Source organism: Neofelis nebulosa, chromosome 2, assembly GCF_028018385.1.
Source record: "Neofelis nebulosa isolate mNeoNeb1 chromosome 2, mNeoNeb1.pri, whole genome shotgun sequence".
NCBI lineage: Eukaryota > Metazoa > Chordata > Mammalia > Carnivora > Felidae > Neofelis > Neofelis nebulosa.
Window position 1 is genome coordinate 6,475,957 of NC_080783.1, and position 15,962 is coordinate 6,491,918.

Consider the following 15,962-nt stretch of genomic DNA (forward strand, 5'->3'; position numbering starts at 1 on the left):
GTGAGGAATGACCCGCCAAAGGAAGCTGGCTCCATTTCAACCCCTCCTCAGATATGCTAAGGGCCTCTGGCCTGGCTGTTTGGACTCCTAGACGCTTCCTGGAAAACGGGGAGAGGACACACTGGGAGACACGGAGTGACCGGCCCGCCCAAGCCCCCCAGCCAGCGCAGGGACACTGCCCACCGTGCCTGCTCTTGCTGGCCACGCTGGCCTCCACATCCTTGGTGTGCGGCTGGCGTTCCGCCAGGTTTGTGAGACTGATGCAGATGGGAGTCAAGGCCTCGGTGTGATCTGTCTCCATGATGTAGCACAGGAGCCGCAGCCAGAACTCCTGGGTTGGGGGCAGAGGGGCAGGATCGGCGGCGGCATCCGTGGCCACACGAGATCCGTCAGGCCCGCCCCATGGTGCCGGCCTGTGAGTCCAGGACTGGCTCTAAGCAGGTGCTCCCTGGGCTGTAGCCACCGTGAATCTTCTCACTCTCTCTGTTATTCAGATAAGCTGCCCCCGGCCAGGGAGCGTCCAGCCCAGAGTCTCACGGAGTGGACAAGGATTCCCTCCTGATGCTATCATGGTAAATTTTTTCCTACTTTTTGCCAAATCACACTGTATCGCAATGAAAAGTTGACACCCTTGTTTCCCTCTTAAGCTTGTGACCTTCTTGGGGTTACACGGAGCCCTCGCAGTATAAGCCTTCGTGTCTTCACGTGCTAGGAACTCACTGGATGCTTGTGCAATTAAACAATTAAAATCATATCTACACACACACACACACACACACGGGGCTGCAGGGGCTTTAAGGTAATAGACACATTTCTGGCAATAAGTCAATGGATACCTATTGAGGCCCTCTGCGTGCCAAGCACTGCCTTAGTGTCTGAGAGACTAAGCTCCCACCAAGGACCCAGCTCTGGAACTGGACCTTCAAGGACAAGAGCTCGGGTGGTGGGAAGATGGAGGCCCTCCGGGCCCCCCAGGCAGCGGGACTGGGAGAAGAAACAACACAGAGCTCTGGGCATGCGTCATTGCCCTGTCCGCCCCCTCCACTCCGAGCCTGGTGTGGGACCCACACAAGTCAAGCTGTCGGCTGCAGGGTGACCACTCACATTGGTCATCCCACTGACGGAAGAGGTTATGATCCGCACGGTGTCCATGGTGACTTTGTGGAGACCATCTTCTCCTCCAGGTCCCTCTGATAAAAGCTCTCCCGGCGATTTGTCTGGAAGGCAGAACAGAGGGGTCCCTGCTCGCGGGCGGGTGCCCTGCAGCCTTCAGTGTGGCCTCCTCACCCCCGTGAGGCTCCACGCCCCGGAACCGGGTCTCCAGGGTTTTCTGGATTCCCTGCCTGGCGTGACTGCTCACACCTTTACCTACAGCTCACTGCGTCTCTGTGCCTGTCATGAACGCAGACTCACGCAGGTTCGAGCACAGATACACGGGGCGGATTCTTGCCTCAGTGCTTCGGCAGCCGCTTCCAAGGCCCAGCTGCGCCATGGTCTACATATCAGGGCCACTCACCAGTTTATAGGTGGATAGAGTCAGCTGCACAGACACGTACTTCAGGCCCCAGCCTCTGATCCTGTCCTGGTAGCCAGACAGAGCCAACTGGCCGATGATGCGGAGAATAGCCATCCTTACCTGTGGGGACGGGCAGCAGACAAGCCGGGGACTGGGATGGGCTCCAAGGGAGAAGGGCTCAGCATCTAACGCCGAATCCCGTGATCTGAGACGGCCAGGAATTGGGGGTGCTCTGCGCAGGAAGGAGCCTCAGGGGCTACCACCCACTCTGCCCCCCACCCCCTGCCTCGTCCAGGGGCGCCCATCTGCAGCAGGCCCACCCAGGAGCCCTATCTGAGCCTCCCAGAGACACGGAGCACACTCCCTTCTAGACAGGCTATGCCCTTCTCAGGCAGCCCTGGAGGGGACAGCCTGACTCTAATCCTGGGCCCGCCCAGGCTTGGGCTCACGTTTGCAAAACGCTATGTGGGGGCAGCACAGAACAAACCTGTTCTCTCTTCCCTTGACGGCCTCCACATTTTGAGAACAGCGCGGCCTAAATCTCCAGCCCAAATCCCACCCCACCCCCCCAGGCCCTCTAGACCCTCGCCCTCCTGGACCCACGACCAGAACTGAAGCTACATTCCAAGGTGGCCGTGGCTACAGTGGAGACTGGACTGTGGGGTTTTGGGGGCCTGTATCTGGAGGGTGCAAGGTGTGTGTCTTTCGAATTTCAAGTTGCTTTCTTCAAATGCAGTAAAGGCTACACAAAACCCTCAGGCAGCCACGCAGCTCTGGATGACGCAGGATTCACCCAGCCTCTCCTCTGTCCAGGGTGCTGGCTGGGCCCCTTCATTGGGCAACTCCAGGTCCTTGAGGAGAGCTGTGGTCCTGCTCCCGTGGGCCTCCCACTCCTCCAGCCCTACTCGGTGCTGGCCAGGAAGCTAGGTTTTCCATCAAAGGGCCTCCAGCAGGCCGCCCTCCCCACAGAGCTGGAGAGGAGTGAAGGCCGCCCACCGGACTTCCCTCCGCCGCCCCCTCAGAGTGCCCCGAGCCCCATCCCCTTCCGGGTGTCTGCCCCCGTTACCTTGAAGCGGGTGTCAGAGAGGGTGGTCTTGACCACCCGGATGGCCAGGTAGATGGTCCTGACATTCATTCTGGGCTCTGAAAGAGGAACACCAGCCTGGAGGGCCACCGGCCTCAGAGCTGGGCTCTGAGGCGATGCCCGGGACTCCCAGCGAGACCCCCAGAGCAGCAGGCCTGCCCCCCACCTTCTACCAGGAGCCAGGCATCAGCTGGCTTGTCCACGTCACGCCTCCTGAGAGCCTCCGACTCCCACCGCGGCTCGGGGCCGCCTCCCTCAGAGGCCTCGCTGGCCACCTCCCTGTCCTCTCAATGGCTGTCCCACCCCACCCGGTGCAAGGGGAGAGCATGGCTTTTATGCCTCACAGCTTGGCCTCTGCTTTGCGATTCTCATGGAACCCAGCCGGACCCTCCTTGAGGTGAGAGCCCCACCTACCATCACTTTAGCACCTTCAGGTGGGCACACGGTGGGCTAGGCACACGGTGGGCGCGCATAGACCGTTAAGCACAGCAGGGCAGAGCCCGGGCTCTGGTACCAGGCTGCCTGGGTTCAGACCCTGTGTCTGCCACAACGTAGCTATGTGACCGCAGGTGAATTCCTCAGCCCCCTGTGCCTCCGTTTCCCTACCTTTAAAATGTGGATAATAACAGTACCTCTCTCACAGAGCTTCTGTGAGCAGTAATGACAGCGCTTGGCACACAAGAAGTGCTTCGGAAGCGTTTGTTAGTCATAGAATCGCGGACAGCCGATTGGGGGAGAAGGAAGATTGACAGAGGTAAGAAAGAGGGGCGCCTGGGCGCCTCAGTTGGTTAAGCATCTGACTCTTCACACCGGCTCAGGCCGTGATCTCGCTGTCGTGGGGTCGAGCCCCGCGGTGAGCTCTGTGCGGACAGCATGGAGCCTGCTTGGGATTCTCTCTCTCCCTCTCTCTCTGCCCCTCCCCCTGCCAAAATAAATAAATCAACTTAAACAAGAGAGAGAGAGAGAGAGAGGAGAGAGAGAGAGAGAGAGAGAGAGAGAGAGAGAGAGAGAGGTAAGAGAGCCATGAGAAGATTCCGGAGAGGTCCAGTGTGGACAGAATTGCAGTCGGGTGCTCGGGCTCACAGTACACACAAGGCTACATGTTACTACAAGTCAATGCTGGTGGACAAGTAGCGGGCAACCAGGCACTAAGAGAGCAGGTACCAATTTTGAGTTTTTATCTGCAAAATAGAAACTTTTTTTCTGATTTTAAGAATAATGTGTGTTCATTGCAAAATTAAACTAAAAGGTAAGCACTCAACAGTTTGTGTCCTTCTACACTCACTCAGGCAAAACTAAGCATATAGATTTCTTGCAAGTAATCAAGATCATGTAACACCCTACCCCCCACACCATACTATCACCCTTAATACAGAGAGGGCTTCTTTCCCATGAAAAAATACAGATTGACTATATCCTTTAAGGTTGAGTAATATTCCACTATGTGTATATACTATTCTTCATTCCAGAAATTCCCTATAGAAAAACATTTAGGTTGTTTCTAATGTTTTGCTTGTATGTACGACGTGGTAATGAACGTCATTGTCCAGTTACCTTCGGGCAATTATATCCTTCAGACAATTGTCAAGAAGCTGGACTGTTGAGCCCAAGTTTTGGTCCCTAACCAACTGAACATCCAGAATGCTTTATCAACTTACACAAGAAGCTAGTTTCTTTTTTTTTTTTTTTTTCTAGCACAGGGATTAGCAAAGTATAACCCACAGGATAAATCCAGATCAAAGCCCATTTTTGTAAATAAAGTTTTATTGGAACATAGCCCCACTGTGCAGTTTATGACTGCTTTTACACAGCTGAGTAACTGTCACAGAGACCATACGGCCTATAAAGCTGAAAGTATTTTTACTATCAGGCCTTTTACAAAAAAATGGTGAGGCCAACTCTAGTCATTATTATCTCTGTCCATCAGATAAATCTGCATTTTTTTTTTAAGAGGAAGTTTCACTGTCAGCAGAACGTGCTCCATATAAAGTTGCCCAGTCTGTGCACTGCACAGGGCACTCAGCTGAAGGACTGAACAGGAGTGGCCATGCTCTTCTCACCAAATCATGAACCTGCCAGGCCACGTGCTCCCAGCAAGGGATGTCTTATCCCAGTTCACACAGAGGCACTGTCTGAGCTGCTGCCTCAGCTAGGGAGAGTATTTCCCTTTTGATAACAGGGCCAGGGTTCTAGTTTGGGCTTAGGGATTCAGAATCAGGAGTTTCCACTATGATTGGGCATTGGGACAGTGGGGCTTTAGGGCTATGCCTACATGCCATAACTAGGCCTTACATAAAGCCTTTGATTTAGTTTTGGGGGGGTAGTTCTAAGATTCAGATTAAAAGTTGGAGGGGTGCCTGGGTGGCTCAGTCGGTTGGTTAAGCGTCCGACTTCGGCTCAGGTCATGATCTCACGGTCCGTGAGTTCGAGCCCCGTGTCGGGCTCTGTGCTGTGCTGACAGCTCGGAGCCCAGAGCCTGCTTCTCTCTGCCCCTCCCCCACTCACGCTCTGTCTATCAAGAAATGAATAAACGTTAAAAAAAAAAAAAGTTGGAAATTCAGACTCAGGTGGAAGCCGGGATTCAGGGTTTGCGGACACAGCTGGGGGTGGGGGTCACAGTGCTGGTTAGGTTCAAGCACAGAAAATGCGAGGCAACAGACAGCCATGACCCCTTGGCCCAGCCAGCGATGTCAACAAAAGAGGAAATGACCGAGTTCCAGATATGTGTGAGACCCGCTTCCCCTGACTCCCGCCCCACCTCCTGGTCCTGCTCACCAGCTGCGCTCACTACTGCCCTAATCAGGGTCAATGTCCCCACGCGGATAGCCTCTTGGCTCATCTCCATCTGGCCGAGGAAGAATTTCATCAGCTCCTTGGGGTAGGACTGGGCTGCACGGGAGAAGACTGCCTTAGTCATACGCCCCCTGGGCCAGACAGATGGAGCCAGAGGAGGCAGCCCTGGGGGGCGGGGACTCCCAGGGGGGCAGGGACTCCCCCCCCCCATCAGGCTCACAGGGGACCTGGGGGAGCCTCACCGAGGGCTATGAAGCAGTGTACGATCTCCGCCAGGTTTTGGCTGCTGTACTGCTGCTGGGCAGGAGCCTTGGCACACACCTGGGGAGGGGGCGTGCAGGGAGGGTGGTGAGATGACAAGCAGAGGCGGGATGCAAGTACGGGGCAGCCCGGCCATGGCAGAGCTGCGTGGGCAACCAATGCCTCCCAGCCCCCGTGGGATACGGGAGCCAGATGAACAAGATGGGGGCTCCACAGCCACACCACCTGCCACCGCCCACTCCCCATGGCAGCACCCCGAGAATGCTGGTGCCCCGCCAAGCTCGCGGCCTCACCTGGATGTGCAGTTCCGTGAAAATGGTGTGTAGTTGCATTTGGGGGACGGGGGTGTTGGTGGTGACGGACGTTTCCAGGATCTGCCTCAAGACCTGCAATGAACGGGCCGATGATTCAGGGTCAGTGAACTCTGGACTCTTGTGGCTCAGAGGGGCCCATCAGCCGGCGGTATCAGCATCCCCCCTGGGAGCTGGCGAGAAACGCAGAGGATGTGGAGAAACGGGGACCCTCTTGTACCATTGGTGGGAATGCAAACTGGTGCAGCCGCTCTGGAAAACAGTGTGGAGGTTCCTCAAAAAATTAAAAATAGACCTACCCCATGACCCAGCAGTAGCACTGCTAGGAATTTCCCCAGGGGATACAGGAGTACTGATGCATAGGGGCACCTGTACCCCAATGTCTATAGCAGCACTGTCAACAATAGCCAAATTATGGAAAGAGCCTAAAAGTCCATCAACTGATGAATGGATAAAGAAATTGTGGTTTATATACACAATGGAATACTACGTGGCAATGAGAAAAAATGAAATATGGCGCTTTGTAGCAACGTGGTTGGAACTGGAGAGTGTGAGGCTAAGTGAAATAAGCCATAAAGAGAAAGACATACCATATGGTTTCACTCTTATGTGGATCCCGAGAAACTTAACAGAAGATCATGGGGGAGGGGAAGGGCGAAAAAAAGTTACAGAGGGAGAAGGAGGCAAACCATAAGAGACTCTTAAATACTGAGAACAAGCTGAGGGTTGATGGGGGGCGGGTGATGGGTATTGAGGAGGGCACCTGTTGGGATGAGCACTGGGTGTTGTATGGAAACCAATTCGACAATAAATTTCATAAAAAGAAAAAAGAAAGAAAAAGAAAGAAATGCAGTCTCTCAGGCTGCATTTGATGCAGCCTGAGATTTGATGAATCCGATCCTGCATTGTCAACAAGCCCCCAAGCTATTCCCAGGCACAGTGATGCTTGGAAACGGCTATGCTAAGCCCCTGAGCATGGCATTCAAGGCCCTCTTCCCCTTTCTCCCCTATCCACCCGGCAGCGAATCTCATTCTTCAGCCAGAGTGATCGAAGGACGGCCCCCTAAATCTATCGTATTAATTTCTGCTCTTTGCTTTTGTAGCTGAGGACCACGCCTCTGCTGTCGGTGAGTGACACAGCCCAGGTCCCACCTTCACTCAGAACCCTGCCAAGGCTCCATCCCACACAGGTTACGGGCTATCATGGGTTAAAGGGTCTCCCGAAAATTCATGTGCACCCGGAGCCTCAGAATGTGACTTTATTTGAAAATGAGGCTTTCCAGGGGCACCTGGGTGGCTCAGGCGGTCAAGGGTCCAGCTTCGGCTCAGGTCATGGTCTCACGGTTTGTGAGTTCGAGCCCCGCGTCGGGCTCTGTGCCGACAGCTGAGAGCCCAGAGCCTGCTTCAGATTGTGTCTCCCTCTCTCTCTCTCTGTCTGTCCCCCGCTCGTGCTCTGTCTCTGTCTCCCAAAAATAAACATTAACAAAATTAAAATAAAAAAGAAAATGAGCCTTTCCAGATGTCATGAGGTAAGGGCCTCAGATGAAATGAACCATCCTGGGTTTAAGATGGGTCTGAAGTCCAACAACTAGCGTCCTTATAAGAAGAGGGGAGGACAGGGGCGCCTGGGTGGCGCAGTCGGTTAAGCGTCCGACTTCAGCCAGGTCACGATCTCGCGGTCCGTGAGTTCGAGCCCTGCGTCAGGCTCTGGGCTGATGGCTCGGAGCCTGGAGCCTGTTTCCGATTCTGTGTCTCCCTCTCTCTCTGCCCCTCCCCCATTCATGCTCTGTCTCTCTCTGTCCCAAAAATAAATAAAAAACATTGAAAAAAAATTTAAAAAAAAAAAAAAAAAAAAAAAGAAGAGGGGAGGACACGGAGAAGAGACCACGTGAAGAGAGGGGGACGACGGAAGGCTGCAGCCACCAGCCAAGCAACGCGTGGGGCCACCGGAAGCCGGAAGAGGCAACCAAAGGATTCCTCTCCAGGGCCTTCGGAAGGAGCGCCCCTGGAACCGTGCGGCTGCATTTCTGTTACTTGGAGCCGCCCACCCTGCGGTTCTCTTACGGCAGCCCCAGGAAACTAACACGCAACCTCACCGCAGCCTCCGTGACCCTTTGGGATCTCGTCCCTTCCACCTGGAACAGCAGTGTTTGTTTCTCAAAAATCCAGTGAGGGGGCGCCTGGGTGGCGCAGTCGGTTAAGCGTCCGACTTCAGCCGGGTCACGATCTCGCGGTCCGTGAGTTCGAGCCCCGCGTCGGGCTCTGGGCTGATGGCTCGGAGCCTGGAGCCTGTTTCCGATTCTGTGTCTCCCTCTCTCTCTCTGCCCCTCCCCCGTTCATGCTCTGTCTCTCTGTCCCAAAAATAAATAAAAAACGTTGAAAAAAAAAAAATTAAAAAAAAAAAAAAAAATCCAGTGAGTGCGGAGCCCCGGCTTCTACTCAGGTGACACTCCCCCTCCCGACGCAGGACCCAGAGGAGCCAAGCCTGCAGCCTCTCACCTGCGTGATGAACAGGGCCTCCAGGCCGCCCCGGTATTCCGCCAGCAGCAGGGGGACGTAGTCGTACAACTGATTCCGAAGGTCGTCGTTGGGCAGGAGGAGGGTCAGCATGGGCTTCAGGGACTTGATGACCCCCAGCTTCACCTACCACAGGAGCCCGGGAGCCCCAGCGAGGCCCAGTGAGGCCACCCCATCCAGAGAGTCCAGGGCACATGACAGAGAGGGCCTTGGGAGTAGTCGGGGCCCCACCCAAGACCCCACGGGCAGGCGACGAGCCCGGACTGTCCCTGCAAGTCCCGGCTCTGTCACTTGGGAGAACTTGTCTGAGCGCCTGAGTTTCCTCGTTTGTAAAACGGTCCTACGGCACAGCTCCTCTAGGTAAAACGCACCGTAACAGGGACCCTCCTCCAGCAACTCCTGGGGTCTTTCTCAAGCCAGGCCCCCCGGGGCCCCAGGGCCTGTGCAGGTCAGCTCCTCCATTGATCAGGTCACCGTCTCTCCGGGTTCTGAGAACGAGGCTGGACCCAGTGGTCTCTCAGCCCTCCTTAGCCACACAGGCTGGGGAGCCAGGACCGGGGGGGGACCACAGGACCCCCTTGAGAGGGGTGCTTCTCACCTCAGGGTTGTGGTTCCTTAGCCACACGGTCACGAAATAGCGATACATCGGGAACAGCTTCATGGCAAACTGATCTTCCGTCATCACAGGATACACACTGTCCTCCAGATGCCGCAGGTAAAACTGGACCGTCTCACAGAAGGTCTCCATGGCTACGGAGCAGGGTGGGGGCGGTGAGCCCTGAGGGGCAGCAGCGGACGAGGTCTCCCCGGGCCACCTCCCTCCAGAAGCGTTGGCACACTTCTGTAACCAGCAGGTGAGCGAGATGGCCTCAGACAGCCTAGAAAATGCCTCTCTTCAGCCCGTGCTCTCTGCCTTCCAATTTTTATCAGCTTTCTACCTGTGTGTGAGGGGGGGTGTTAAGCCTACGGGTGTGTCCAGACCCCAGTCCTTGAGATTCACATACAGGGGTCAAGGGTAGGATATGACTCCTTACAGCCCGAGGATTGTCCCACAGAGGGCAGTGGGCACATTTTATCTTATTCTTCTCAGGTATCAGGGATTTGGGACCCCCCGAAACACTTAAGAAATCAAAACCTGGGGCAAGGAGATCAGACCATAAAAAGCATCCGAGACCAGCCCTGGTCGGGCCCAACATAGAGCCATGTTCCCTGGTTCCCTCTCCTGTGAAATCCCGTCGTCCTCCTGAAACGCTCGAAACAGAGCCGGGTAAACCGAGTCACAGAGACAACTTCCTCCCGCTAAGCCGTGTTCCCTTGAAAGCACCGGCCACAGTTCCACTGCCTGTGTCCCCCCCCCCCCCCCCCCCCCGAGAGCCGATCGGGGCCACACGAAGCAGGAGACTGGACAAATGCTCGGGAATAAGTGAGCAACCTACCTCCTGTTCAGCAAACCCCTCCACCCGCTTGCCCGGGGCCCTCGTCCAGCCCCCTGGCCGGGCCCCACCGGCGGGCCCCACCAGGCACGTACCACTGCAGATCACCTGGCACATCTTGGCTTCATTGGTGAGCCTCAGCATCGTGAATATGGTGGCCAGGGTGATGCCCATGTATGGCATGAATTCAAACACTGTGCAGCGGGACGAGAGGTGGCAGGGAGTCGGGGGCGGGCCAGCAGTGACAGGGCAGAGGACAAGCCCGCTTCCTGCCACCTCCCGCCCCCACGGGGCCCAGCGTGCGGCTGAGGCCACAGGATAAAGTGTGGAAGTCAGTGGGAGGTGAAAGGAACAAACCCGAAACAAGCGAAGGGGGAGGAAGCAGGAAAGGAAGGAGACCGGGGACAGGGAGACAGAAGGAGGAGGAGGAGGAGGAGGAGGAGGAGGAGGAGGAGGAGGAGGAGGAGGAGGAGACAGAACCATAGGGAGGAGCGGGCAGAGCAGAAAGTCAGGGAGGGGAGACTGAGCGTGGCTCCTGGATAGATGCCTGGCTCTTTACACGTCCCACCAAGGTCCTTGGATGAACAAAGACACAGGGAGACAGGCAGCAAGAAAGAGAGACCAGAAGAAGGCAACAGGCGGGCAGAGAAAGGAAGGAAACCGAGGGACGCTGGGGGCAGAGAAGAGGCGTTGTTGGGGGAAAGGGAACAGGTGACAGAGCCACCCTCCCCTCCAAGCCTGGCCCCTCCAGCGGCCGTCTCAGAGCAGCTAGTCCCCTGTCCCCCGCCTCACTCTCTCCACCCACCCGGCCCCATCTGACCAGAGCCCCTGCAAAACGGGACACGCTGGCCCCCGGGCCCTTCCTGAGCCACCGCCCTTCTCGCAGGTTCCACAGCACCGCCACCCTGTCCCCGTCTCCCTGCCAACTCTCTTCCTGACGTCGGGTTTCTCCGAGCTGGGTTCTGCCCGCCTCCTCTCCTCTGTCTGCATCTGTGGGCGTGGACGGCTTTGAGCACCACCCACACGCCAAAGACCCTGGGAGGAAGGCCCCCCACACCTGCCCTCGGACTCGACCCCGCATCCACCCATCAGCTGGCCACCTGACCCCGCCCCTCGAAAGTCCCACAGGAATGTGAACTCAGTGCACCTGCCCGGCAGCCAGCTGCTCACGCCTGAAGCTCGGAGTCTTCCTTGGCTCCTCTTTTTTTTCCTTCACCTCCAGCACAGAACTCATCAGCAAGTCCCATCAGTCGGAGCCTCGTTCATCTCTCCCGTCTGCGCACCCCTCACCAGCTTGGCCCCAGCCTCAGCCACCATCGCCTCTCACGTACACACCTCTCATCCCTTCTCCACCCACACAACAGCTAGAATGTTCCTCCTGGAACCTGCGGGTCACAAGGCAACCCTGCAGCTTTCCAGGGCTCTCAAGTAAGGTCCAGACTCTACCACACCCACCAGGCCCTGCCAGTCTCTCCAACCCTACTTTCCACCATCTGCCCTCCCCCTAACGACAGCCACAGTGACCTCTCAGTCCTTCAGAGAAGCCGAGCCTTTCCCTGCCTCAGGGCCTTGGCACATGACGTTCTCCGTGCAGAACGCCCTCCCACATCTGGTTCTTCACCATCGTCTCGTCCTTTCGGGTCACAGCTGAAATGTCGCTACCCCAGTGAGGGCCCCACAGAGGTGAGGTCCCCTCCCTCCTGATCTCAAACAGCCACCAGGCTGTTCTCGTCACACCACATGTCATCTCATATGATGATGGCCGATTTTCTTGTTTACTTGTTTACCGTCCTTTATGGAGGCGGGACCGAGCACATTGTACTCACTGCCACTGTGCAGCGGGAGCTCAGCACCTGCTTGTGGAATGGGGGAGGGGGGGAGGGGATAAGAAGGAAAAGAGATGAGAACACGAGAGAACGGGGCCCGAGAGGGAGAGCGGTCTGGAGAAAGAACGGCAGAGGAATGAAGAGACAGAAATGAGAGGCAGGAACACGGAATCTTGACAGCTGAGGGAGACGCGGAGACGGAAAGAAGGAATGCCAGAGGAAGGTAAGGTAAGAGGGGGGATGGTTGAAGCGGGAGACAGGGATGAAGGAGAGCTTGTGTCGGGATGAGCACTGGGCGATGCATGGAATCGTCAGGTGACTGGATGACCCTCCTGAAACTGATATTATGCGGGACTCAAAAGAAAAACTTAAAAAAATGTAAAAACTAGAAAAGAGAGAAATGGGGCTGGTCAGAGAAGAGAGAGGCAGTGACCGGGAGGGAGCGCCAGGCCGGCCTGCGGGGCCAGACACCCACCCCCCCCACCCCGCCGCCGCCCCGGGCTGAGGACCCGCGTGCGCCTACCGTTGCCATTGGCCAGTTTCGCCAAGGTGACGATGACGAATTCGTCCGTGAGGTTGAGAGGCCTGAGGTGGTGCTGCAGCTCATACATGACCAAGTTGAAGTGGTTGCGGGACAAAGCCACCAGGGTGTCGCTGGCCACCTCTGCCTTCACGTAGCCCTCCACCTGCAGGGGACGGGGGAGGGACGGACGTGTGTCTCCACCACCCGCTGGGCTGCCATGAAAACCCTCCTGCCCCACACCTGCTCCAGCTCAGGCTCTGCCTCTTCTTGCCCCCCCCCCGCCCCCCAAGGTCACTGGACCAGAGAAGCCAAGCCTCTCCCTGCCTCAGGGCCTTTGCACATGATGTTCTCCGTGCAGAACTAAATCCTGCATCCACCCCAGGCCACCAACATCTCAGCCCCTGGGCTGGCAGGGGAGGGGGGCAGGGCACCGATGGACCCAGGGCTTCACTACCTCCAGGCTCTCCCTCATCTCCTTGGAGGCGATGGCGACCAGCCTCTGGACGCCCTGATCCTCTAGCTCCCCCTCCTGCTGGATGATCTCCTGGAGGATGTTGTAAATGTTGACTTTGCGCTGGGTGGAAATCTGGGAAACGATTACGGGCGGGCGGGAAGATCCTGGACTAGGTTGTGGCGCCTGGGATGGACCCAGCCCTGCCCCCAACACAGCCCACCATCTTCTCCCTCCACTGGCCCTCCTCCCATATGCCCGTGATTCGCAAGATATGTGTATTTGATCTTTGTCCCCTTTCTGGTTTCTGGCACAGAGCTCCTAAAACCCTTGGGAGTTCCCTAAGTGATGAGAGCCCTGAAAGAGTCCTTTGTTGCCTTAATGAGGTGACTTGGAAAGCACCTAAGGATGGGGGCTGGTTGCCAGGAGAACCATCCCTTTCATTAGAGGGTCGTAACTTTCAGTCTTGGAGTGGGGGGAGGGGCCGGAATCCGAATGCATTGACCATAGCCAATGATTCAATCAGCGGTGCCTCTGTAATGAGGCCTCCGTAGATCGCAGATCAGGGCTCAGCGAGCTTCCGGGCTGGCAAACACATGGGGATTCTGGGAGAGCGGTGCACCCCAAGAAAGCACAGAACCTCCGCACCCGTTCCCCGTGGCTTCCCCTCTGCATCACCTCCATCTGGCCATTCCTGAGTTCGATCCTTTTATAATAGACTAGTAATCCGGCGAGCGGTCTGTTCCTCTGAGTTGTGTGACCCACTCTAGCAAATCAATCAAACCCAGGGAGGGAGTTCGACAGCCAGTCGGTCAGAGGCACGGGGGACAAGCGGGGGCGGGGGCAGCTTTGTGGGACTGAGCCCTTAACCTATGGGATCCAGTGCTGTCTCCAGGTGGGTAGGTCAGAAGTGAGCTGAACTGTGGGATACCCCACTGGTGTTTGAGAACCGCTCGGTGGCGGAGAGGGGTGGGGAACCCCACACGCATTGCAACTGGTTCCAGAATGAGTCATACCCCACCTGGCGGTTGTCCTCAAGCCACCCAAGAGGCAGGCCCTACCGGGTTCCACCCCCTACACCTTTCTCCGCCCTCCCCTCCCCCGCCCCCCCCCCTCCCCCCACCGTCCGACTCATCCAACTGGCCCTGGCGGTGTGGCCCGCAAATCTGTTCTCTCTTCCCTGTTCTCGGTCCGGCAGAGTCAGCAAGACAAGAGTCACATGGTCAGCGCCCCAGATTCTCCACACACTTGTCACTGGCCCACTTGAAAGCCCAAGAACGCAGTCCGCCCTGGTGGGGGAGCACTCGATGCCAAGAAATGTGCCTCTCACTCCCTTTTGATTCCTAGATAGCCTTATCGCCATCTTAAATGACCCCGTTTAAGGTAGAATTGGACAAAGAGACCGTATTCCCAGACCATGGCGATTAAAATAACCCTTACTGAATCAGGCTTGACCAGCTGCTCTTACAGAATGAGTGTGGGCCGTTGACATGGGGGCCATGGCCCGCAAAGCCCTTGGAAAGGGGCCTCCTCTCTGTTGGGAGGGCGGCCACTTCCCAGCAGCCCCAGAGGCCTTGGAAAAGGCACCTCAAGAAGGAAGAAATTCACTCAAACTTATATGTTCACCTAGTGAAATCTGCTCCAGAGAGTCGTGGCCTTGTTTGCCTGGTGTCGCCCTAGCGAATAACCGAGGCTTCTAAACTCCAACCAGAGATTCCTCATGAAAATCCCTGGAAGTAAGAAAACTGGGGGGCCTTGGCCGTTTGGTACTGCCTGGCCCTGGACCAGTGTCCCTCAGTCTTTTTTTAGATCGTTCCCTAAAGAGCCTTCTTAGACATTTTTTCCTGATTGCACCCCTACGCATGAAGCCTTAATTCCCCGAGTATATGGCGTATCTGTTTATGTGCCTCTCTGTACTTGATACATAAAGAAGTAAGGTTTTCTTCAGCGAATCTATTTTACCCGGGGGTAGGGGGAACAGTATCACCCCCTTGGAGAATGCATGCTCTAGATTTTCAAAGAGAACTCAAGGACACCTGTAGGCTTCATTAACACTCCTGCAGGACCTGTGTAAACAGCCAGGTAAATTTTAATAAGACCAGCCTCCTCTGTGATCAAGAGGCATCTCTGGAGAATATTTATGGTCGCAAGGCAAAAACTGTCAAAGACTTGAAAACTGACCTAAAGACAGGCACCAGAGGAGGTCTTGGGGCTGTCTGCAGCCGCTCAAAGATTATGGGGCCTCAAGCGGGGTGCACCCTTGATCCCCTGTGATTGTCTAGGCTACGTTATCTGGGGACAGAAGCTCAGTCCTAGGAAACTGATACGAATGCAAATGCTTCCTCCCTAGCAACAAAAATCATTGCCGTTCCTGGCAATGTCAATGACTTTTGTCTGGTTTAACAGATTTTGACATTCTGCTGGCTCCTTCACTATTCAATGAAGAACGGAAATCTCCGAAACAGGTTAATTTCAAATGTGCCTACGTGTTTAGAGTCTATGTATTGCCACTGATTATTGACGAGGGAGCATGGGGCGAGCTGAGGACAAAGTACAGGCTGACAGCACCCTCCCCCCACCCCCGCCAGGTGGGATGCGTGTGATATTCCCCAGACACTCCTGGCTGCCTAAGAAGAGGGGAAAGGAAAGAAAGCAAATGGTTGACTGATGGAGATCAAGGTCACGTAGGACGGGAGTCTCCTTCAGTTTACGGATGACTTAGTAACAGCAAGAAAAAGGCAATCTTATCCAGAACCTAATCTCCAGAAACCTATAGACTCCATTTCCTGGAGCCCTCATATCACCCTCATCAAGATGTAAGGGGGTTTAAGTGCTTGCCGTGGTGATGTGGGAAACAAAGGCAAATGAAAAATTAGATTCCCGTACTGCCTACAGCCCAGTGACGAGTCCTTGAAACAGACAGAGTGACCTCCCTCTAGGAGCTCAGCTGCCTCGATGATGACACTTTGTTAAGGGTAAAAGGGAATCTTGGCTTCACGTTATCCTGAGCCCCAGGATCCTGTAAGTCTGCTTTAACATATAAAAATTCCTTTATCTCAACTCCCCAAGATACATGCAGGCAATCATACTCCAAGCTTATGGCCCCCTGATATACATCTGAAGGGTCTCATGACTGAGGTTTTACTAAACAGTAGTAAATGGCGTTTTCCTAACAGCAGCCAGCCCCTCAAGGACCTGGAAACCTTGCTTCAAAATTCCTTAGAGACTTACGCTGTCCCCAACCCCC

At 55.6% G+C, this 15,962-nt stretch overlaps 1 protein-coding gene and 1 long non-coding RNA gene across 3 annotated transcripts in view; one reads left to right on the forward strand and one right to left on the reverse strand.

Annotated features, from left to right (window-relative positions):
- Positions 1-15,962, reverse strand: part of MROH2A (maestro heat like repeat family member 2A) — a 45,436-nt gene that overhangs the window by 26,373 nt on the left and 3,101 nt on the right. The window contains 13 exon segments of the mRNA XM_058700597.1: positions 184-331; positions 1,105-1,164; positions 1,167-1,217; positions 1,517-1,636; positions 2,583-2,659; positions 5,376-5,489; positions 5,636-5,714; positions 5,948-6,040; positions 8,465-8,608; positions 9,081-9,232; positions 10,011-10,109; positions 12,265-12,427; positions 12,719-12,850. Of these exon segments, the coding sequence (XP_058556580.1) occupies positions 184-331; positions 1,105-1,164; positions 1,167-1,217; positions 1,517-1,636; positions 2,583-2,659; positions 5,376-5,489; positions 5,636-5,714; positions 5,948-6,040; positions 8,465-8,608; positions 9,081-9,232; positions 10,011-10,109; positions 12,265-12,427; positions 12,719-12,850 (1,432 nt within the window).
- Positions 9,848-14,159, forward strand: LOC131495620 (uncharacterized). Of its 2 annotated transcripts, none has more exons than XR_009254030.1 (4): positions 9,848-10,045; positions 10,488-10,626; positions 10,802-11,969; positions 13,914-14,159. It is a non-coding gene; the product is annotated as an uncharacterized LOC131495620 (long non-coding RNA). The 2 variants fall into 2 exon arrangements; XR_009254031.1 differs by having other exon boundaries at positions 10,802-11,964.